The following is a 24,867-nucleotide window of genomic DNA, read 5'->3' on the forward strand; positions in this document are numbered from 1 at the left end:
TAATCATTGTAATTACATCAGATGTGTGTGTATATATAAATCCTTGTCACCAAACATACATTATTTAGAAAACAAAATGTTAAGTAATTTAAGATACAAATCAGATTATAAAGCATAAACAAAAAAGAAGCAAGATTGAGTAAAGATCAAAGCTTCCTAAGAATGATACTTTTGAACTGTACATTAAATAAATAAGGGAGCCGGGCGGTGGTGGCGCATGCCTGTAATCCCAGCATTCTGGGAGGCAGAGGCAGGCGTATTTCTGAGTTCCAGGACAGCCTGGTCTACAGAGTGAGTTCCAGGACAGCCAGGGCTATACAGAGAAACCCTGTCTCCAAAAAAACAAAACAAAACAAAAAAATTAAAAATAAATAAATAAATAAATAAATAAAGAGCCGGGTCTGGTGGGCCACGCCTTTAACTCCACCACTTGGGAGGCAGAGGAAGGCCTATCTCTGTGAGTTCCAGACCAGTCAGGTCTATATAATGAGACCCTGTGTCAAAAATAATTATAATAGTAAATAGAAAAATGATGGTAGACAATGTGAAAAAAACAGAGAAACAAGGAAAAGCTTATTTCTCAAAATACACCAGCCACTTGTCTGTCAAACAACTCTTCAAAGGCTTTCTAAAAAGCTGAGTTATTCAGTTAAGCTACAGGGAAAATAAAGCATAAGAACAACTTACATTTTAGATAACAATTTGGCTCTTTGGTGAAAGATACTTAAATAAAAATTAATAGTTTGTGTTTCCTTGGTACTTCAGAGCCTTGGGGAACGGGACAAAATAATGGAGAACATTCTTCGGTCTACAGATTGGACAGAAGAAAAATAAAAGCAAGTACAGCGAGTGTAAGGATTTTAACGGTGCACATCTGGGAAACCATGGCAACCAGGATTGGGTATAAATGAAGACGCAAGGCAGCCTGGTTGGTTCTGGGATACCTTGGAAGAAAACTTTTGTAACCGAGTGAGACTGTGAAAGAGGCGACAATCGAGAGGAAATTGAGGTTTGTTCTGGACGGGTGCATGCTTCATAGAAACAGCATAACTCAAGTGGTCTACTTTGCTGGGAATCTAACTCTTAATTTCCATTTTAGTCCTGATGAAACTGAGGCACCAGTCTGGCGATGTGCAGAGAAGGCACTTAAGATACCTGAAGTGGACATCCTGGCTTAAAGGACCCGATAGAGGGGATTGAGGGAACAGACCCATCCCAACCCAACTGTGCTTAGCAGGAAACTCCGAGACCCAGGCCAGGAAGCCGAGGTGACAAGCATGAGGTCTCCTCCCTCCTCGCCGAAGCTCCCGGGTCATCAGCCCCACGGTTCCCACCGCTGCATACCTCACGGACCGCTTCAAAGCGATCGCACGCTCAGAACAGTGAGCCGACAGCCCCACGCGACTCTTCCACGAGCGTAGGTAAAACCAGGGCTACTTCCGTTATGACGTCGCGTCAGACTCCGGCTGAGACAGGAAGTAGGAGGGCGGGACTTGACGTTATAGCCAATCCACGCGGAGAGCCAAGTCGCCGCGGCCTGTCGGTCCTGTGCGGGGAGAGGGTGTCTTCCGGTCGGACCGAGCTGGTCGCGGGGTTTGTTGAAGGACATCGGCTACGGAGTTTGTGATTCTTAACGAAGGTGGGTGAGAAAGCGTCCTCGAGAAAGCGTCTGGTGGCCGAGCTTTATAGGGCCGACTAGAATATGGCCGTTTTTCCGGCCCCGGAACAGCGCGAGGTTTCCCTTTTGCGGGGGGAGGACGGTGGGGAATGGGAAAGGCGCTGGAGAAAATGAGGGTCGGAGCCCCGAGGCGCATCCAGGAAGCCTCAGCACCTGAAGCGAGTTACGAGCGCCCCAGGCCTCGCACGGTTAGCGGAGAGCCTTATGTGGATTGGGGGTGAGACCCGTCGAGAGCGGAGCTCCCCAAGGTCATCCAGTGATCGAGTGTTGGGAGAGAATTCTGGCTTTTGATCCCACCTCTGGCTGAATTCATGTGTCTTGGCCTGTATAGCCATAGTAATTTGTTTTCTCTTGAGCTGCCTTCGGGAAACCAGGCCTCCCTTAACTGCGCAGTAGCCTTTGTCAAAACCAGAGTAAATGTGGAGTGGCCCTGCGGTTCTCCAGGCCTGGGCGCTAAAAACCGATTAGATTTTGTATTCCAGTGGTTCTGAACCTGTGGATCGTGACCACTTTGACAAACCTCTATATCCAAAAATACTTAAGTATGAATCCTAACCGTAGCAAAATTACAGCTGTGAAGGAGCAACGGAATAATTTTATAGTGGGGGTTGGGGGTGTCACCACAACATGAGGAACTGTATGAAGGGTCGCAGCATTAGGAAGGTTGAGAGTCACTGCTGCGTTTGCTCAGTGCAAGGGCTTCCACAGGGGCCGTTTGTTGTTTGTGGTCCTTCAGAGCCTTTGAGTTTTAGTTTTCCTTATACCTGGTGATAGCACTACTCCAGATAGGTGCCCATAAGACAGGAATAGCTGTATCCAGGATCCTATTACGAAGCAAGGGCAACTGCTCACCCCAAGACTTTAATGAAATGCCCCTTTCATGTGGAAAGACCAGTTGTATTTAATAGTAGTTATTGGATTATTTAGAAACAGAAGCAAAACCTGTCAGCTTAGACTTTGTAGCAGGCCAATGTTGAACAATTGTACATTTTTAAAAATATTAAATCACAGGCTCACAATTATTAGTCTTGGGTAATTTTTTTCTGCTACCGTATGGCTCTGAACTTTCAGTGACTTCAAGGAGAGCACATTTTAAAAGTTTAATTTGTCCCTATTGTCAGGTGTGACTAGCTCCTGCCTTTAGTCCCAACAGGTCGGGCAGGTGTCTGTGACTTCAAGGCCAGCTTAGTCTATGTAGTGAGTGCAGGCCATCTGGGGCTACAGATTGAGTCCCTGTCTTTTAAAAAATAAAAGAAAAATTTCATACAGGGCATTGTTAACAAAATTAGCTGTTAAAAAGGGAGGTCAGAAAGGCTCCTGATCATTGTCCTAAAACAACATGCAGTTTGCTGGAAGGTGTTTTAAGCCATAATATCACCTTTGTTTGCGATATGTGGTGCCACACACCTTTACTCCCAGAACTCAAGAGGCAGAGGTTCAAGACCAGCCATGTCTACAGAGTGAGTTAATCCTATGTTAATAATAATAATAATATCACCATTGCTTATCTTACCATCAACACCACTGTTCTTCCATCTAAGCTTCCTTTAAAACCCCAGTTTCTATACCATTCCTTTGTTCTGCATTCAGAATTAATTGTCTTTGGAATACGTCATCCTTATTGTAGTATCCTGTATAATGAAACTTAAAGCACCTCAATATTGACCAGTTATATAACACTTCCTCCTAAAGGTAACAGGTTATCAGTTAATGAATTGAGGTTAATGAATTGGCAAAACCAAGAAGACTTAGCTTTCTGTTAGGTTTCTCGTGAGAACCTGTTTCATAACTTTAAAAAATGAACCATGAAGTAAGAAGAATGCTTTGGTAGGTGTAGTAAAGGGAAACTTGAAGAACTATGAAGGTTTTTGTTGTTGTCTTTTAATGGTGATTTTCCTGCTTTGGCTAGATTGGCCGAGATCTGTGAAGGAGACCCACGGAAATTTAGATTTTCTTCATTGTTCCAGTAACCATTATGAAAGTACACAGCCAGGCGGTTGTGGTGCATGCCTTTAATCCCAGCACTCTGGGAGGCAGGCGGATTTCTGAGTTCGAGGCCAATCTGGTCTATAGAGCGAGTTCCAAGGTCAGCCTGGTCTACAGGGTGAGTCCAGGACAGCCAGGGCTATACAGAGAAACCCTGTCTCAAAAAAACCAAAAACCAAAAAAAAAAAAAAAAAAAAAAAAGATAGTACTCAAAATTAAGGTCTCAAATTTTGTTGCATTCAGAATGCTTCTGAAACCTTTGAATGGTTAATAGAGGGGTGCTGGTTTCCATAGCAACAACCTTATGTTTTCTCCTACTCCCATTTAGAAGCCAGCCAGTCTGCCAACCTTGCCTGGACCTTGACCAGCTAGTCCAAGTTGCCACTGGCATCCGTGGCTCAGTTGTGGTAGATAGGCCTTCATACACAGAAAACTGGATGGTTTTGAATTCTGCTGTGACTTTCTGGGCCTGGGTCTGCTGTTTCCTTTAAGTTAGCAAGCACTCTGTCACTTCACTGCGGCTTGCTTCCTGTCCCTGTCCACCCCACCCTACGCCTTATAAACTGTCAGGAATACTTCCACTTTGTGACATACCACAGGCCTACATAGATGCATATATAAACCTGGGGTCTGTTTACCAGAAAGCAGTGGGTGCCTGTCTGAGTCTGGCTTGTCTCATTTAATGCAATGATTTCCTGTCGCATCTGTCCCCTGCTTGCATCACCACTCACACCTTCCTTCTGCTGGAATAAGGTCTCACCATAAATACATGCCACATCTTTGTCTACTCCGTTGGCAGCCATCTAGGCATGTTCAGTATCTTAGCCACTGTGAAGAGTGAAACAGTAAACGTGGACATGCAAAGATCTTTTGGTCTGTTGGCCCAGTCTTTCAGGTATATCCCAAATGGAATGACTGGGTTGTACAGTAATTCTGTTTTTTTAATTTTTGAGAATCCTCCACACTGACTTCCTCAGTGGCTGCCCCAGGTCACTCCTCTTTCCCTATAGCTCACTAGTTATTACTTTCTTTTAATGTAATTTCTTACATAAAAGAAAGAAAGCCAGGTGGTGGCACACACCTGTAGTCCCAGGACTTAGACAGAGGCAGGCGGATCTCTGCAGTTCCAAGGACAAACTGGTCTACAGAGTAAGTATCAGAACACAGAGAAACCCTGTCTCAAAAAAAATTAAAAAAAAATGTTCTTCAATGGTTTTCCCCATATAATTATTAGCATTAGTTTTTTCTGATGTGTGTTGTATGTATTGAAATTACTTAGAGGCTACTGTGCGGTGGTGGCGCACGCCTTTAATCTTTAATCCCAGCACTTGGGAGGCAGAGGCAGGTAGATTTCTGAGTTCGAGGTCAGCCTGGTTAGAGTGAGTTCCATGACAGCCAAGGCCATACCGAGAAACCCTGTCTCCAAAACCAAAACAAAACAAAACAAAAAAAATTACTTAGAGGCCTTTTAAGACCACTAACTGAGCTGGGCACTGGTGGTACACACCTTTAATCCCAGCACTTGGGAGGCAGAGGGAGTTTGAGGCCAGACTGATTTACAGAGTGAGTTCCAGGATAGCCATGGCTACACAGAGAATGCCCTGTCCTGAAAAAAACAAAAAATTAAAAATTAAACAAAAAAAGACAAATAACTGGTCCAGGGTTTCTAATTCAGTGTCTATGGAAGGGACCTAAGGATCTGCATTTCTAACAAGTCTAGAGACCTGACATTGTGAACCATTGATATGTGCTGTAATACCCAGAAATAGAATTGATTTTTAATATTTAACATCACTTGGGGCCTTCTTCCATGTTACTCGTCTATATAATTGTCCTTCAATAGTAGTTGTCATTTATTCGTCCCAGGTTGGGTTTCTGGTCTTTCTACTTTTGTGAAGAGCATTCAGTGATGATTTGTGAACCATATATTTCTGCCTTGTAATAATTTCCATAAAGGCAAATTTCTGGGAAAGAAACAACTCAGCTAGATAGAAGGGTATATTCATTATATGATGATAGATACTCTGTTTGCTGTCATTCCAGTTTACACCAGTGTGTTACAATTGTAACTTATCTATGTTAGTGTGAAGTTAAATATTGGTTTGGTTTCACATTTCTCCTCTTGAGAGTTGGGATTGCCTCTTAGACTTCTTTCCTTTTTATTTCCCTTTCCAAAGACAAGAAAAATACTTGCCAGTTTTCTGCCAGGAGTTTTGGGCTTACACTCAAAGTCCTTTATCTGGTTGGGTCTGAGGAGTAAGGTCCAGCTTCAGAGACCGCCTTTACTAGTGTCAGTATATATCATCAGTAGATGTTCTGTCTCCATGGAATCCTATGTGATTTATAGGAAGAAAAACTACTCTGTTCACTTGGTGGTTATGTTTGAAAAACATTACAGGCTCCAACTTTTAGCTGGTCTTAAGTGGTTTAATTCAGTGTGTACTATAACACACTATTGATAGAGCCATGAGAAAACATTAAGCTGTATGGAGTCAAAGGAGAGTTAATGCCAACTCTTTTCTTTTCCTATGCTGAGTGCTTGACTCTTCCGGAGTATTCAGAAGAGTGAGTAATGGGAGAAGGTCCTAGCAGTCCTCACCAGCTTTCCCCACCAGCTCCACTATTGCAATGGCAGCTGAACCACATATGAGAGGAGACATTTTAAAACTGAAAGAATTTTATTTTCTATAAACTGCACCCAAATCAATTGATTGTTTTGTTTTGTTTTTTAGATTGAAGCCATGGCTGGTGCAGAAAGTGATGGCCAATTCCAGTTCACTGGTATTAAAAAATATTTCAACTCTTACACCCTCACAGGTAGAATGAATGTAAGTATTTATTACATTTCAAGCAGTTCTTAGAATAATAGAGATATGACAGCTTTCATTTACATCTTTCTTTTGTTCTCAGTGTGTCCTGGCCACATACGGAGGCATTGCTTTGTTGGTCTTATACTTCAAGTTAAGGCCCAAAAAAACCCCAGCTGTGAAAGCAACATAAATGGTAAGAACTGCCACTTCAAATGTGTGCCTTAGTCATTCTGACGGTAGGGGTCTTCTTGCCTTACAAAAAAATAAACTGTTGGCACTCTTTGAAACTCTTTGTATACCTGAAAGAAAACATTGGGTATAATGTACACCTATAAACCTAACAGTGAGGGGGACAGGCAGAAGGATTACAAGTTCGAGAACAGCTTATGCTACATAGCAAGACTTAGTCTCAAAACAATGTAGAGCATGGCCAAGGATCCGTGCATCTTCTACTGTAATCCAGCACCACTGGGGAGGGGAAGCAGGAGGATCATTGTGCTTTTGAGTCTGTTCTGACTCTAAAAACAAAACAAAAACCAAAATCATCAAAATGGTTTTGAACTTGGGGTATTTTCTCGGGTTTACGTGCTTTATCAGGATTATGGGACACCTAACTTTGTAAGAAGGTGTATCTTTTACCGCAGCCAGAGTAGACTGATTTTTGCTAAATTAGTGTGTTAAAAATTCTCTTGGAGCCGGCAGTGGTGGTGCACTCCTTTAATCCTCTTGGGAGGCAGAGGCAGGCGGATCTCTGAGTTCGAGGCCAGCCTGGTCCACAGAGAAGTTCCAGGATAGCCAAGGCTACAGAGAAACCCTGTCTCGAAAAAACAAACAAAAAAATTCTCTTGGGTTTTGTTGTTGAAGTACTTTTTTCTCTTACCATTTGTATTTTTCTTAACACTATTCTTGTGTCTGACACAGTTAGTTGACTTCAATGAAGTGACTTACCTGTTTTATTTTTGGGAGCCTATGTCCTTGCACATTCACACGCCAGGACATTGATGTGGAAGTATGTGGACAACTTTAAGGAGCTGTCTCTTTTCACCTTGTTGGGGCAGGGTCTTCTTTCTGCTGTAATGCTCCACTGTATATTCCCACCTAGCTGGCATGCACATTTACAAATTGGGCTTCCTGTCTCCAGACATCTGTCTCTACATAAGAGTGCTGGAATTGCAGATGTACCACTGCATCCTTCACCCCCCCCCCCCCCCCATAAATTCCTGGGACCAAACTCAGGTCTTCATGGCCTCCCCAGCCCAACTACAAGCTTATTATGTAATTTAGTTTGGTTGGGTTTTGTTTGATTAGGTTGTTTGAGACAGTCTTGCTTATAACCCAACTGGCCTCACAGTTGTGGCAATTCCTCTTTCTCAACCTGCTGAGTTTTGGGATTACAGGCAAGTGCTACCATGCCTGGGTAGGGTGGGGATACTAGAGCCTGGAGAAGTGTCTCAGTGGTTAAGATCAAGTACTGCAAATACTGTAAGAACAGAGGCCCTGAGTTCAGATCCCAGCACCCATACCAGGGCCTTACAACTGTCTGGATCTTCAGCTCCAAGCAACCTAATGTCCTTTTGGACTCACATGTAAACACACACAATTAAAAGTAAAAAGCCTTTTAAAAAGAAAAATGGAATTACGAGCTGACATTGTGGTATTAGAGATCTAACCCAGGGCCCTGGCAGATGCCAGACTATCATTCTGCCTCAGAGTTAAAGTCCCAACCCTAAACAACCTTTAAAATATAAAGCTGTAATATTTGCTGGGGTTTTGATAGCTCTGCATTTCATAGAATACTGGATTCTCTCCCCTGAATAAACAAACCCCTTTAAGATTTTCTTACAGTCTCCTTCAAGCCCTTTTCTCTGCAGAAGTCAGTAAATACAGTGTTGGCAGCAGCTGTGCAGAAAGGCAGAAAGCTTGGGAACTGGTGCTTCTGTCACTTATTTTTGTTCTGCTTTACCATCTTGGGTCCATTTAACTTAGGGGATTGTGGAGTCCAGTCCGTGCCTTCCTTAGTCCTGGTAAACAGGCAGTATTTTGCCCAATTTTATACATGAAGTTACTTTTAACTTTGGGAGGGTGGTAGTATCCCCATAAAAAATATATCTTGAAAACTAAGTAGCAGACATGTATCTTACCTATTTACCCTATTAAAAATGCTACTTTATAACTAGAAAGATATCTCAGGTTGAGAGCACCTGCTGCTCTTGTATAAGACTAGGATTCGATTCCTAGCACCCATGTTGGTTCACAACCATTCTAGTGGATCTGATAACCCTCTTCTGATGTCCATAGGCACCAAGACACAAGTGGTGCATACACACACATGTGCAGGCAGAAAACTTACACATAAATTTAACAGACATTTTAAGTGTTACTTTGTATACTCAGTTTTTTTTTTCCATTAGTTTGCTTTTAAGGCTATACTAAATTGTTGGCAGTTTCAACAATTACTTCAGTTGTTAAAGCTGGAACATTAAACTAAATCAACCTGAAGGAGATGTGTATACACACAAACACACATATATATGCCCTTGTGACTTTTGAGAACTTAGTGAATGTATATTCACTTTGGGGATTTGTGCTAATTACTAATTGTCAGTAGAACACATTTGTGTCAAACTGTTTTTGCTTTGTTTATAGGATTTTGAAATGTCTGACCTCACCTGTTAAGTCCCATGCCTGAAGAAGCTGATGTGAACTCATCATGTAATACTCAATTTGTACAATAAATTATGAACCTGGAAAAGCTGGTTGTCTTTATTTACAAGATATCAAAAATATAAAACTGTACAAAATGCAACAAAGGCAAAAACTGGCAGTGACTTGGTCTAAATCTCTTAGTTTCCAAAGCAAGGCTCAGTACTGGAGGTAAGCAACTGAAATGTCTGACTGACTTCAAGTGTACTAGGTCATATGGAGCCACGTTAGCTGAAGTAGAGTATGGAGCCTAAATCTCTTCACCTGTGTTGTAAGTATTCTCTTGCACTCCAAACTTACAAGGTAGGAATTGAGATGTTGGTGGATGGTTGTACATCTAGATCACAGGAACTGTAGTCCCTACCCAGGTACATACAGTCCTCTGATGGTGAAGGGAAGCACGTCAGTGGGTCATTTAACACACTGCGTGCCATACAATAACTTCATTTACAGCAGACACACACATGCTCATAGAACTCTTCAGCTACTCAAAAAAGATGGTACTATATTTCTTAACTTGAATCTTGAAGCAGAATGAATTGTTTAAATCAAATTGATTTTTTTCTAAACATAATAAATTAAAATAGCATTTGAACAAAAAGATGCATAGTTTCCACACAATCCAAAGCACCATAAATGTCCCCTCCACGAACATAATACCTCTTATTCAACTAACGGAAATTAGTTAAATGTGGTTGCTATAGAAACGTGGAACTGTCCTGTTCAGATTTTCCAAGCAGCATACTTCCAGATCCATGTAGACAAAAACATTCTTTGTAGCTTAAATACTAATCACTGAGGTATTTGCTTTTAGTCTCCCTTTTCCAAACAGTAGCTTCCAAAAGGTCTCTAATACCGTTGGCTTATTGCGGACTGTAAGCTCCTGCAGCTAGAACCAAGTTTCTTCTTGTAAAATGTAGGTGCACAACTGGTGTTGATTTGGTCATATATGTACCCAATAATAACTCCTGAGAATTCTCAGGTAGATTGATATGCCCAGTGGCTGTAGTAAAGTCATCAGTCTCTAAATCTTCAAATGCTTTGATGGCATCCCATAACCGGACTGTATTATCCATTGAACCTAAAAGGATGTCAGAGGAGGAAACCATTAGTGTGTAGCTGTCACATCAAGAGTCTGATGTTTTTTCTATGGATACTTTGTTTTTACTGTTTTGTTTTTTAACAAAGACTAACACTTTACCCCAAAGCCATGAAATAATTTACCTGATGCCAATATTTCACCATCTCTACTAAACCTAAGTGAACACACTGTATCAGTGTGGCCTTTTAATTCTCCAACCATCAAGCCATGTCCAATATCCCAAAGAAGTACTCTGCCATCTGTTGCTCCTGTAGCCAGGAATCTCCCATTGGGAGAAAATGTCAAGGAATGAATTGGTCCCTAAAAAAGAACAAAGTAGGGTTAAATATATCTGATAAGACCAAGGTAGAATTGTAGTTTAATTACATGACTGCTACCTTTAAAATGTTTATGCTACTGGTTAAATATTTCAACTGTGAAAGCATCTTTGTGTGCTGAAATAGTTAAGGTGTAAAATACCTTGTGTCCAGTGAAGATCCTTACACAGTTACCGTTGAGGACATCCCAGAGGCGCACGGTTCTGTCTGCAGAGCCAGTAGCAACATAGTTGGAATTTGGATGAAATCTAGTGCAATTCACATCAGCGAGATGGCCAGCAAATATCCTTAAAGGCTGATAGTGATCTGTAGCCCAAAGCCTGAAAATAAAAATATTAACTTAAATAATAGAATTTAACCCAAAATAGAGGTATATATCCATGTCAATTCCAAATGGTTCGTCCTTGTCATTTAACTGAAGGAAAGATAATACTTGGGACTAACGTTTTCTTTTTTGAGATGATGTCTCATGTAGCCCACGCTGGCTCTGAACTCACTATCTTGTCTCCATATCCCAGAGTACTGGTAGGTTTGGGTCTGATTTTTGTGTTTATTTTGTTTGAAATGGGTGTAGCCCTAGGTATCCTGGAACTCACTCTACAGACCAAACTGATCTCAAAACTCAAGAGATATACCTGATTCTGCCTCCCAAGTACTGGGATTAAAAGTATGGACTGACAACTGCCTGGCTTAATTTTATATGCACTGGTGTTTCGCCTATGTGCATGTCTGTGTAAGGGTGTCAGATCCCCAGGAACTAGAGTTACAGTCAGTTGTGAGCTGCCCTTGTATATGCCAGGAATTGAACCTGGGTCCTCTGGAAGAGCAGTCAGAACTCAACTGCTGAGCCATTTTTTCACCAGCATGTAAACTCTTTAACTCTTTTATACCCACCTCACCATTCCTAATGAACAGAAAACCATTTTCCTATACACTGGGCAACCACATAGTTTCTAGCAGAAATGACATCAAAGGGGACTTGAGAATAATAAAAGACAAAGGTATTCATAGTGGAAGCAGAGCCCTTGGTGTAGACTTGGGCTGGAGATAATACTCCTGTCTCACATTTTCAAACTACAGCTGTGAATTATCTTCTCAAAAAGTTAATCCTGAATAGCATGAAAATAAAGTTTGCTGGACTTTGTATTCTTGACAAGAAATGGTTATATTCAGTGAGTAAACTTCATGAGATCACAATGTTCTTACCGAGCTACTCGGTCATGGCCTCCTGACACAAAATAATATCCATATGGAGAAAACTGTGTGTCCCATACTGGGTAGTTATGTCCTTTATACCCAACCAAGCAAGTGAAAGTCTGAAGGCTCCAGAGTCTAACAGTTCCATCCTCTGAAGAGGAGAGCAGGTAGTTCCTGAGGAAAGAAGAGTGATGTTTGATTCTCAGTGTAATATGGTTAGCTGCCCAAGTTTCTTCCAATCTCACATTTTAACAAATGACATGCTCCTATGTTGCATTAGTTTGTGTGCACACCCTGAGAGTGGGCACACGGCAGACACTCGACCACTGAGCCACACGTCCTTAGCTTTCTCACTGTGTGGAATGCAGTATGCATGGGCAGATTTAGGTGTCTTCCTTGCATCAATCTCCCGATGTACCCAGAGCTTGTCAGCTTCCTCCAGAGACCCCAGCTCCAAGTCCAGAATACTGGGACTACAGGAGGGCTGCCAGGCCAGCATTATGCGGGTGCTGGAGATCCAAAATCTGATTTTCACACTTGAAGGACAAGCACTTTACCCACCGAGCCATAACATCCCCACCTCTTTATTCTTAGAATTCACAGTAGATAACAAGAGCTAGAAGTATTAAACTAACGTTAAGTAAAATCTTGTCACAGTATATCCTGAACACCTACTATATAAAGCTAATTATGAAACAAACAAAACAAAACAAACCTGTCAAGACTATGAGGAGGGGTCATGGTACTTTAGAAAAGAAAAAAAGTGTGATGGCTCATGTGTAATCAGAATTTGGGCAATTGAGGCAGGAGGCTTGCTGCAAATTCAAGGCTAGTATGGACTACTATTTTCAAAACACCAAGAATATTGAGAATAATAAGCAGTATGGTTACCAAGACAGTCTAGAAGTGGGATGTATCAATTTTGGATGTTATTTGCTATCTGCACGGGCTCTCAGGCATAGCTCAGTAGCAGAGTGCTGCCCAGCCCTGTGTTCAGCCAGGACTCCATTCCCCTGCAGAATACTAATGCTCTGCCTTTTCATTGAAACCAGACATTCCCAAGTAAAATGCACCATTTGGCTAAATCCTACTAAGCACTGGTTTAATTTGGTTTTTTTAATTCTCAAGATCTCACAAGTACAATGAAAACTCTGGTAGTGGGAAAGAACTAAGCTGAATACATATAATGATCTGGGTAAAGCACCCTTTCCCAGGCATTTTCACAGAAAGTTAGAAATGAAGATCAAGAATTACCTAAACACACATGGCACTATTATTTCAAAACACAGTCTGGCTATGATGCCCAGCGACCCTTGAACCACAAGCTCCTGCCTTGGCCTCCAGGAGCTGGGATGGCAGGCAGGCAGGCACTTTCCAAGACACTCGGCTTTCTTCTGTCTTTCCATTATAGAAACCTAAATGCTTCAGTTGATAGTTTTTCATTTCATTAGCATGAGGAATTGCTCTTGAATTTTATCAAGTGCCATAAGAATAATCCACAAACTCAAGCAATTCAACCTCTGTCAGAGGGTTAGGCACAGATAAAACTAAACTTTGAAACCTGTGAAGCCCTGAATGTATATCTTGATTTTGTAAATTCAGTATACAGTTAGTCACTATTTTACATTCCAGTACCCCAAAATAAATTAGCAAATGGTAAGCTTCTAATTCTAAAAGACACTGAACTACAGGCAACTATAACATTTGACATTTGCATTAACTTTAAACTCTCAGTACTGTTTATCAGCATTTAATTGTTTGGATTTTACCTATCCGGACTGAAGCTGGCTCCATAGACAGGCCCACTGTGACCATACAAAATCTTCAACTCACTTGCAGTTTTCTCATCCATGATTCTCTCTAAGACATCATCTGATTCTTTGTCTATAAGACTAAGATCTAAAAAGGTCCAGAAACATTATTTTAGGTATATTATTTAAGGCCATCAGTCATAGTTCAGAACTAACATGTCAACATTTCTTCCTCTGTACCAACAACACTATACTAAAGCTTGTATGGAAGAAAATGAGACTTCAAAACAGTTACTAATCTGCTATACCACACAGTTACTCAGTATGAAAACCAGTACTGGCCTGGCAGTGGTGGCACATGCCTTTAATCCTAGCACTTGAGAGGCAGAGACAGGCGGATTTCTTAGTTCAAGGCCAGCCTGGTCTACAGAGTGAGTTCCAGGATAGCCAGGGCTACACAGAGAAACCCTGTCTCGAAAAAACAAAACAAGAAAAGAGAAAGGAAGGAAGGAAGGAAGGAAGGAAGGAAGGAAGGAAGGAAGGAGGAAGAAGGGAGGGAGGGAGGGAGAGAGAAGAAAGAAAGAAAGAAAGAAAGGAAGGAAGGAAGGAAGGAAGGAAGGAAGGAAGGAAGGAAGAAAGAAAGAAAGAAAGAAAGAAAATTCTAGGATTGATTTCTTTGGTCTGTCCACTATGCTACATTTCATAAAAATGAAGCTATACCAATCCTACAACAATGTAAACATACTATTTAGGAAAAATAGCTATCAAAAAGCATTTAAAATCCTGACATTAAAGGTTTGGGTTTTTTGTTTTGCCTTTTGTTTTTATAAATTAATTTTATATGTACCAGTGTTTTACCTGCATGCATATGAATGTACCACATGCATGTGTTGGCGTCCCTGGAACTAGAGTGACGGCTGGTGGTGGGAATCTCACCCAGGTCCTCTGCAGCAATGGTCAGTGCTCGCAACCACCGAGTCATCTATCCAGCCCCTTGTTTCACTGTGTAGCTTAGGCTACTTTGAACTTACAGTGATCCTCCGGCCTCAGCCCTTGTATGATATAAGCCTGACCATGCATGCCTTCACACAGGTAGATGCCAGAGATCAGCCTGTAGGTCTTTTCAACCTTGTTGACACTGAACTCAAGTTTGCATGTCTGGTGGCAAGCATTCGCCCTTATCTGCTGAGGTACTAAAGTTCAGTAAGGCCCTGCCAGCCTTCACTAAGGTTTTCTTAAATTTTATAGGCAAATAATCATCTGATACCAGAGTTTTAACTTAAAGAGTTGTCTGACCTAATCCCTTCATTCTGTACATGAGAGAACTGGGGGCCAATAGCATGATCATTGCCACCCTCAAAGGCTCTTTCATTTATTGGAAATGTTATCTTGGTTTGGTGTTTGTTTTGGTTTGAGACAGTTCATTTAAGGTTTGCAGGCTGGCCCTGAATTCACTTTGCAGTCTAGGCAAGCCCTTGAACTTACTCTCTTTTTAAAAATTGTTCAGTGTCTGTGTCTACATAGATGTACACATGCCTAGCACATGCTGGGAGGTCAGAAGACATCCGGAAGGCGGTTCTCTCCCACATGTGGATTCCAAGGATTTGAACTCAGGTCATCAGGCTTGGTAGCAATGAGCCATCTCACCTGCCCAGTCCTTGAATTCTCAATCCTCTTGTCTCATCCTCCTAAGGTGTTTGAGGTTATCACAGGCCTAAACCAACAGGTACAGCCGAGACTGTAACCCTGGAGTTCAAGTGACATCACTTCTGCAAAGATCACAATTTCCTATCTAAGTTCTATGAAATCAAATTGGTGTAGACTAATTTCAAGTTTATACTAATATGTCATCTCGGTTACCTGATGCTTGTTTGACACTACGAAGCTTTTTAGGAGTCACAGACCACACTCTGACAGTTGAGTCAGCAAAGCCTCCAGCGATCAGACTAGAGTCATCAGTGACGTCCACTGCAGTGAGACCCTGAGAGCATTAAAATTATATTAGAGGTATTAGATAATTCTGCGGTAGGGAAAAGATTCCAATCATATCTAAAAATTGTATAATGACAGACAATAGTGGCACACACCTTTAATCCCAGCACTTAGGAGGCAGAGGCAGGCAGATTTCTGAGTTTGAGGTAAGCCTGGTCTACAGAGCAAGTTCCAGGACTTCCAGGGCTACACAGAGAAACCCTGTCTCAAAAAGAAAAAAAAAAACATTGTAATGGGTATTTTTCCCATATGAAAGATCATTTGACAACTCTGAACACATGAGCTAAGTTAAATGTACACCTATATATATATACATCTATGTACAGACACATAACAATAATTAAGAGATCATAATGTGGGGACACAGGGAGAGTTGAGAGGCAGGAGTAATGTTCATGCAGTGCTCATACATGAAGTTCTCAAAAAGAAGGAGAACCACAATAAGATCATCTGAGCTACAGTATCAAACGAAGCACACTGAAGGCACGCATGCAAGGGGCATCTCATCGCTTGCTTTCTTGCCTCTATATTTGGAGTACATAATAGCAAGCCCCTGTTAGCCATTTTTGTACTTTACTAAATACATCTTAGTATTCTATTCTAAGAAGTCAATAAAGATATGAAGAATTAAATTAAAAATACCAAATTTACATTATTACTTAAACCAAGTTCAAGAGATGAACCAGATGCACATTGAACATCCTCAGGATTAGAGGAACAGAACTCCAACCAACCAATCGAGGGTCAAGTAGGAGCAAGATTCTGCCTCTCACAAGTTGCTAAAAGGCTTTTAAATTCAGACATCTATCTATCCTGAGCAGTGTATGTCTGTCCTCCCTCCCTCATTTCACACCTCCCTCGCTCCCTGCCTGCCCCCAACCAGTCTGTAGTCCTGGCTGCCCTGGAACTCACTCTGTAGATGAGGCTGCCCTGCTCGGACCTGCCTACCTCTGCTGGTACTAATGGTGTGCACCACCGCACTGCTTCCCTTTGCTCTTACGTTAAATAATGCCAAGAGCTTAAATAAGAAAATCCCATTTGAGTTACTTTTCTCAGTGGTAAATCACCATTTTATCTGACTCTTCTGGGAGAAACTGTCCAATTATTTTACTAACCTGGTAAGCGTTAAGGAATGTATAGAAACAAATGGAGGGTAAACAGTCTGGCCCAAGGCGCACTCGTTTGGTAGTTTCTTTCATATTCATTATTTTGTCCAGTTTATCTGAATCTTTCAACTCAGGAAGAGGGATTCTATAAGAGAAAATAGACTAAGAATCACTCTGAATAGTGATGAATTTCAGCCTCTGTGGCATGGCTCTCCTCTCTCTCCTCTCTCTCCCCCCTCCCTCCCTCCCTCTCTCTCCCTCCCTCTCTCTCTCTCTCTCTGTGGCATGGCTCTCCTCCCCCCCTCCCTCTCTCTCTGTGACATGGCTCCCCCCTCTGTCCTCCCCACCTGTTCTGAGGCGGGGCGTTGGGATCTTGTTTTTTGCTTTTCGAGCCAATACTATCCTTTTTAGGCTTCTTCTTTTTCGGCTTTCCTTCTTCATTTTCTCCTTCTTCATCCTCATCATCCAGAGGCACCTCAATTTCTGGTTCTTTTAATAAACCAAAAAACACCTACAAGCCAAAAGAGTCAACAGTTTTGAAATTAACTTTTGTTCAATGTGTTTGGTTAGGTCATTTCTCTCTTCAGGTTCTCTTGCAACTACAAATGACCGCATAATTCTAACCCACAGATATCCGCAGAAGTACCCCGCTTATACCCACCTGCTGCCCTGGTTTTAAAGAGAGAAACAGCAGGCCTTTTGTTGTGATCCCTACTCTTCCCTGGATTCAGCTGCATTGGTATAGGAGCCACTGAGTGTGCGCACGCACATGCACCACTAAAGATAGTGGGCCACCAGCCATAAGCCAAGAGGTACACACGGCACTTTGGAACTATTAGGTCTCAGAAGAAAAGCAAAACCAAAAAACCCTTGCTTGTCTTAGCCGCTGCAGTTAAGGCAGCTCATTACATGAAACCATTTCCAAATCTTCACATACACCACGAATCCTCAGAACAACACATGTTAAATGCAGTGTAAGATTGCTCCCAAGGTAGCTATAAGAATGTATACGTAATTTCCGTTATATAATGGTAATCCTACAATTTCCATCTACATGATATCATTCTAGGTCTGCTCCGTACCTTTGATTTGTTTGCCTCTCGCTTTGCCTCTCCTGCCAAGCTGCCCACCATGGCATCGATCTGTTGCTTACTGCGAGGCATCCCATCAAAGATGTCAATGTAGAGGTGCTCCTGAACTATGTTCCATATCTGATTGTTCTGTTTCTCCTGAAGATGCCGCTTCAAGAGTTGGTACGAGTCCCGGGAAATTCGAAGAACAAATTTACTTGTCCGAAAGTCCAGCATGGTCTCATTCCCTTTCATGTGCTCCTTTTTGGTAAGACTAGATAATACTCGTAGGTCATCCTGGTAATAACATTCCTGATCTCCATGGAACCTGTTTCAGTGATTTTAAAAAGTCATTTTTCAATATGTCATTAAGGTAATCTGCTTCTCCCTCATATATTTGTAAACCATCCCAGAATCATCTGTAGTGAATATATAATTATATATTTATATTATAGAACATAATAATGTAACTATATAAATAACCCTAACTAGGCTGTGGGCTCAATAGTAATATATTTCAAAATGATTATAACTCAGTTTCTAAAGTTACCATTAAAATGACCAGTTTCTCTAATGAAATGTATCATAAGCATTTCAGGGGAAGGTTCTGAAATAAAGCAGTGACTGAGACATCTAGGCAGACCGAAGACCCACTACCAGCCAGTATGTATTTCTTTTGAAAACCATCTTTGACCCATGGTGACACATGCCTTTAATCCCAACACTCAGAGTCAGAGTCAGAGCCTGGACCTCTGAGTTTGAGGCCAGCCTGTCTACAGAGTGAGTTCCAGGACAGCCAGGACTACACAGAGAAACTCTGTCTTAAAAAAGAAATTTATAAAAAAAATATCTTTGGTAATACAGAAAAATGTCACAATCCTTGCTTTACTGAATTTTGTGCTTTCTCAAAACCTCTTTAAAACTTTTTATTAAAAACATTTCAAACATAGAAGCAGAAAATAGTATGCCTTTAGTGTAGTTCTCACAGTCTCAATGGTAATCAGGACATGGATTCTTATAAGCCTATACAGTTTAATTACTATGTTAAGTCATATTAAATATTAATATTTTAATAAGGATAAACTAAAGAACAAATATTGGTACTAAACAATGAATACTTTCATATTTTCACTAATTCCAAGGCAATTAAATAAAGCCTTCAGTCTTGGTTACAACTTATAGTGTAAATATACTTTTGTTTTTACAAGTCTTGGCTTATTTTGCCCTCATTTGGGCATGGGGTCCTAGCGAACTGTCTGTAATGGGAACAAAGAGCCTTTCACAAGAGCCCATCTTCCTTCATGGGTAAGTGGCTATCCCAGGAGACCGAAGGAGCAAGACTGACGACGGTACCACAAAAGAAATTAGCTTCTAAGCTGGGTGGTGGCACATGCCTTTAGTCCCAGCACTCAAGAGGCAGAGTGAGTTCAAGACCAGCCTGGTCTACAGAGTTCCAGAATGGCCAGCCAGGACTATTATACAGAGAATCCTTTTCTTAAAAAAAAAAAAAAATGGCTTCTAGTGTAGAAATGTTATTCTCAGCCAGAGAGAGGAGGGGGCTCCAGTTTGCTTTCAGTGCCTTCAATTAGGGACCCGAGTGTAATGAGTGGATCACAGCTTCCAGGTGTTGTTACCCGACAAGTCTTGACTTCAAGCTCTGTAGCACACGCACCGAAGCACTCGCACTGAAGCACTCACTTTAATCAACCCAACCCTGCCCCTTGGCATCTATGACGATGCCTTCCCGGACTTTTCCGTATTTCTCCATTTTTCCTTTTCGGTATCCTATACTTGCTAAATGTTGGCACTCTTTAAGCCGATGTATGGCTTTAGCTGCTCCTCTCAGCTGTTATATAGGGAAAGGGATTACATTACAGAGGGACAGAGGGACTATTGACAGACCAGTCTTAGAAGTATTGGGGGTTTCTTTTTTTGGTTTGGTTTTGTTTTCTTGGTTTGGGGTTGGGTTTTTGTTTGTTTCTTTGGTTGGTTGGTTTGCTTTTGTTTTGTTTTGAAGACAAGGTTTCTCTGTGTGAAACTCAAGCTGAGGACCAGGCTGACCTCAAACTCAAAAGACCCAGTAGCCTCTGCCCGATGAGTGCCAGGGTTAGAGTTGTGCACCACCATGCTACACATGGTTATTGGTTCTTAATGGGTTCTTAGTCAAAAGTACATTTGAATTGGAACTAAAGATGAGTAGCCTACTTGACACAGCATGTCCTCCTCCAGGAAGTTCTGTCAGGAAAGCTGTCCTTCTACAGAGGACACACCAGAAATCTGGATTAGCAATGGTGTCTCACCTCAACGTTTGACCCAGAACTGTGGGGTCAGTCTGCTTTTCACTAAAACCAGCAGATTCTTGTTTCTCAACAGCAATGCTACTGATATTTTGGGCAAAACAATTCTCTGCTAAGTAGAGCTATCTATACATCCCATAATAGTTATTATTCCCTCCTCTCCAACAGATATTATGACAAACAAATATGCCTCAACATATTTCTAAGTGTCTATGGAAAGAGGACTATCAGTCTGGCAGTGGTGGCGCACGCCTTTAGTCCCAGCACTCTGGGAGGCAGAGGCAGGCAGATTTCTGAGTTCAAGGCCAGCCTGGTCTACAGAGTGAGTTCCAGGACAGCCAGGGCTACACAGAGAAACCCTGTCTCAGGGGGAAAAAAAAAAACAAATCAAGAGAAAAAAAAAAAGAAAAAAGAAAAAGAAAAAGAGGACTATCACCATCATTAAGAAGCACTTAATAACCCTAGTCATCCCAACAGTCCTGTCCCTCGCTGTGTTTGCTTCTTTGCAAAAAGGCCTTTTAAAATGCATACTCAGGCCCTTGGGGGGTGGGGGGAGCCATGCCTATAACCTTAGCACTCAGGAGGGAGAAGCCAACAGATCTCTGCAAGTTTGAGGCCAGCCTGGTCTACACAGTAAGTTCCAGACCAGGCAAGGAATACACGCTAAGATCCTGTCTTAGAAAAAGATCAAGAAAGACTGCAATACACAAAATGCTCCTCTAATGGCATCTGGAGCAGAGACACCTCACTGCCCAAATGCTCATTTTAACTCCCTTCCTCCGTAACACTTATTAGCTCGGGACAGACACCTCGGGGAAGACAGCATTTCCTACATTTGTAGCTAGGGATGGTCACTAATAAAAAGTTAGAGAAAGAAGTGTGAGCACCTTGCAGGAACATGTGCCTTTTGTGCTGACGGGACCGGTGTTGGGACTGCTTCCCACAGAGGGCCAGCTCCTGCCATGAGGCAGGAGCTTCCTGACAAGGACAAGAGACTGATGGAGGCCACCTTCCTGATGATCGAGGACTTGCCCTAAGCTTCCTACATTTATGAGAAAAGCAAGCGTACATTTGCCTTAAAGCCTGTCATTTGCAGTGTTAGTCATCTTCCAAACTAATCCTAACAGTTTCCTACTGCTCTCAGGATCGGTTTTATTCATAATCATTGAGTTTTCAATGACCCTCAGTTAAATCTAATCTCATCCGATATAAATCCCTATTATTCCTGGGACAAAGATCCTCATCGCAGTCCACAAACCTGCCTATTGTTCCCAGCTGAATGCTGCATCACAGCCCTGCGCCATCCCCTGCCTCAGCTACCAACCACCACGATCCCTTCCCCCACAGACCATTCCAGGTATGAGCCTCTCTTCAGCTGGCTAATCCCTATTCCTTCATAGCTCTCATTTCTAGACTGTTTCCTCTGGAGGATCAATCCTCCTGCCCCTGTGTCAGGTCCATACTGCCCAAGGCACCTATCCTTCACAAAATACCTTCTGATTTACATCTTACATTTGTGTGGTTACAGATATGTGTTCATACATACATATATAGATAAATATGTTAAGATTCACATACTTCTCAAAGAATGATTTTGCTTCATTCTCATGTTGATTATAAACTAGCTCCAAGTACATATGTACAAACAGAGGGTAAAAGAGCTGGGATAACTCTGCTCGATGGCAGTCCAGAGAGCACTCAACGAAGTGCTTCAGTCCACTGTAGTATTCTTCATACATTGTAGGGTCTCCTTGCTGGTTGTAGGCCGACAAGACAGCACTGACGTCTGGCTGGTCTTCCACAGCTACACTTGCAACTGTTTAAAAAATGAATGACAACTTTTAAGAAAATGATCCAAAATGCACCAAACAGATGTGGCTTTGCTAAGGCCCCAAGGACAGCTTTCTCAGAACTGTCCCTTTCCTCTCTGCTTCTCTTCCCCAGCACAACCACGCATCTTTTTCTAACTCTGTATTACATTTGCTTATTTTGTGTATATGTGTGGCTGTATACGAGGGCAGCGGGCAGACAAGTCATAACAGTTATATGGAGATCAGAGGACACATTCAGTAGACAGCTCTCTCCCTCCATAATGGTGGTTTCCAGGACCTATCTCAGTTTGTCAGGCTTGGTGGCAAGTACCTTTACCTGCAAGCTCACAGACCTCAATATGATTCAGGGTGTTTTTGAGTGACCCAGGTCAAAAGACCTTCAGTTTGCCTGTATCATACATTTTAAAATCAATAACAAGAACAGTCAATGGTTTTCCTGGAATTCTATTATTCTAAAGACAAAGTATGCATACAGGGACTGTGTTATGTAGCTAAGACTTGTCTACCATGCACAGGCCCTAGGTTGAACTCCCAACACCACCAAACAAATAAATAAGTAGATATGCAAAGCTAACAATTATGTTAATCTTCTCTCAAGGCTCAGTGCAAACGGCAGACATCACACTCAAGTGCCTTATATATCACTCCTGTACTATCCATCCCATGATACCCTTATATTCAAACACCAATCACCTTATCTAAAGTATCAGCATCTCAAGGAAAAAGTGGAACATTTGTTATGACTCTGGAATATAAAAGACTACAACTCAACTGCATATACTTAAAGCAATTTCTATAACCAATCATTGCAAGGCAGAAAACCTGAGTATTTGTTTATAATTTAGCAATACAAAACAATAATGCTTTTTTAAAAATCAAATTAGAGTTTTGATGTTGAAAATTTTGGCAAACTACAGCTATAGTATTATACCCTTTTATGTTTTTTAAAAAGTGATTATACACACTCTTTTCTGAAAAAATTATAATTGAAGTTATAATTTTGTAGTCATTCTCATGGTCTCTTTTTCTCCTTGGTTTCTTGAGTATGAACTAAAAAAAAAATAAATCAAGTTTCTTGACAGATGACAGGATTATAAAAATAATAATATAAATTGTTACACTATAGTCACAAAATTTAGCATACGGGAAAGTTCCTCCTCAGTCACATTGTCCACATATTTTTACTTAACACTCCCTTCCCCCATAACTATATTTAGCTGAGGATGGCTTTGATCTCACAGTAATTTTCCTGCCTCAGCATCCCAAGTGCTGGCATTATAAACATGACACATTTCTATTTAGGGGTCATGGTGCCAAGTGTTCAAGCTTCCTGTCTGGCAATGCTCTCATTGAAATAGGTTAACATATCAAGAACCACTTACCCAGATAATTTAATTCAATATTTACTGATATCCTTTGAGAATTTCTACTAAGTATGAGTCTAAGAATTTTAAGTTTGGTGTATATTAAGGACAACTTTCCAGTAGCTGGGTCTCTCTTCTCCCACCGTGTGGGTTTTGAGGACCCGACTCAGGTGATTATGCACATCAGGAAGCGTCTTCACCCAAAACAGGTATTTCACTATATGGATTTTGTAACAACAGTTTCTGGGAGAATCGTGGACATGGGTTGTCAGTAACTGGATTCAGGAACTAAACTTTCAGTACTAGGGACATTACACACTACATCTTGGTCCCATAATAACTTACTTAGTAGAAAGACAAAAACAAACACACACACACACAAAAAAAAAAAAAACTAGAAAAAATACCTTTAACTGACACTAGGAAAAGCAACAGAGACAAAAAGGTCGACCCACTCCCACCCGTAAAGTTAAGAGTTTTCAAAAGACTCCTTAGAACCCTACAGAGTCGAATAAGCCTGAAGTGATGCTCAGAAATCTGCATCCTCTAAAACACTCAACACGGGTGGTTCTCAGCCCGCATTCTAAGAAACACTGACTACCACCACTCTGGACGTGTGGTCCAAAGCAAACTCAAAAAGTCCGTTTTCTCGCCTCAAAAGATGACAACTATACAACTGTGAAAAATCAAGACACAGAAAGCACTTGCAGTGCAGTAGTAATGTGGGAATGGGAACAGTACTATACACGTATTCACGCGAACCTAATCCTAGGTTCCTAAGTCCAAGTAAGAGGAGAAATACCGAAACCCTAAGCTTCCCCTCTTCCGTCAATCCCCGGTCCCCGGCACCTCCCTCGGCTCCACAGCCCTGCTCAGCCTCTGGCTGGAACTGACAGCTCAGAAGAGGGTTTGACTGCGCAGCCGGCGCAGTAGCGAAAGGGGCGGGCATGTGGCCCTAGAGGCGGGCCCAGGAAATTCAAAACAAGCCCGCAGAGGTGCAGGCCTGCCAGCCCTTGCCTTCCCCGCTAGCTCCCCTTCAAGCCGGCGGTCCTCACTCGGGACCCCGAGACTCACCCTTTCCTGGAGCCGCGGGACCTGATGCTGAACCTGAGAACACAGAGGTCACCGAAGCGCCCGTCCCCAGAGGGTCGGGGGCCGCAGAGCCGGGAACTGAAGCGGTGACCCGGCTGAGAAGCGCGCTAGCCGCCTCCGCGCCAGCCCCGTCCAACTCTCCCGGAGCTCCGGAGCCCGCCACCGCCTCCTCCAGCAGCCGGGCCTCACGGCGCAGTGCCTCCTCGGCCTCACGGAGGTTGCTCTGCCGTAGGAACTGCAGCACAGCCAAAAGAGTCTGTCGGTCGTGGGGAGCGCCGGCCTCCGCGGGAGCGGCGGGCACCGGGGCCGCCCCCGCCGGGGCAGCGGCAGAGACAGCCACCACAGGCTTGGGGGTCCCGCCGTCCCCGCCGGCCGCTGCCGCCACCGCCACATTCCCGCCGCCGCCGCCGTTGGGGCCGTTGTTAGGAGTGCCACCGCTACCCTCGCCTGCGCCGTCGCCAGCCTGTGGAGGTAGCAGCGTCGGCGGTCCCTCAGGATCTAGCTTGACCGCCACCTCCGTCTGCTCCTCCGCCAGCGCCGCCATCTTGCGGCTGAGCCACCTCGCGCCGT

General features: G+C 42.5%; 3 protein-coding genes across 3 annotated transcripts in view; 1 reads left to right on the forward strand and 2 right to left on the reverse strand.

Annotated features, from left to right (window-relative positions):
- Pdcd11 (programmed cell death 11) overlaps positions 1-1,446 on the reverse strand; it is a 43,152-nt gene extending 41,706 nt beyond the window's left edge. The window contains exon 1 of the mRNA XM_052184259.1: positions 1,345-1,446. The gene's annotated coding sequence lies outside the window, so the exon portion shown is untranslated. The remainder of the gene's footprint in view (positions 1-1,344) is intronic.
- Positions 1,447-1,529: 83 nt separating this feature from the next.
- On the forward strand, positions 1,530-9,226 carry Atp5mk (ATP synthase membrane subunit k). The gene is made up of 4 exons (XM_052184298.1): positions 1,530-1,639; positions 6,397-6,492; positions 6,575-6,667; positions 9,121-9,226. Exons 2-3 carry the CDS (start codon positions 6,406-6,408, stop codon positions 6,662-6,664), a joined length of 177 nt encoding a protein of 58 aa, XP_052040258.1. The 5' UTR covers positions 1,530-1,639; positions 6,397-6,405; the 3' UTR covers positions 6,665-6,667; positions 9,121-9,226.
- Positions 9,211-24,867, reverse strand: Taf5 (TATA-box binding protein associated factor 5). The gene is made up of 11 exons (XM_052184271.1): positions 24,280-24,867; positions 21,588-21,825; positions 17,725-18,040; positions 16,990-17,153; positions 16,652-16,787; positions 15,405-15,525; positions 13,563-13,692; positions 11,803-11,967; positions 10,739-10,916; positions 10,402-10,579; positions 9,211-10,258 (listed from the first exon to the last, which is right to left on the reverse strand). Exons 1-11 carry the CDS (start codon positions 24,839-24,841, stop codon positions 10,041-10,043), a joined length of 2,406 nt encoding a protein of 801 aa, XP_052040231.1. The 5' UTR covers positions 24,842-24,867; the 3' UTR covers positions 9,211-10,040.

This window comes from Apodemus sylvaticus, chromosome 1, assembly GCF_947179515.1.
Source record: "Apodemus sylvaticus chromosome 1, mApoSyl1.1, whole genome shotgun sequence".
Classification (NCBI taxonomy): domain Eukaryota; kingdom Metazoa; phylum Chordata; class Mammalia; order Rodentia; family Muridae; genus Apodemus; species Apodemus sylvaticus.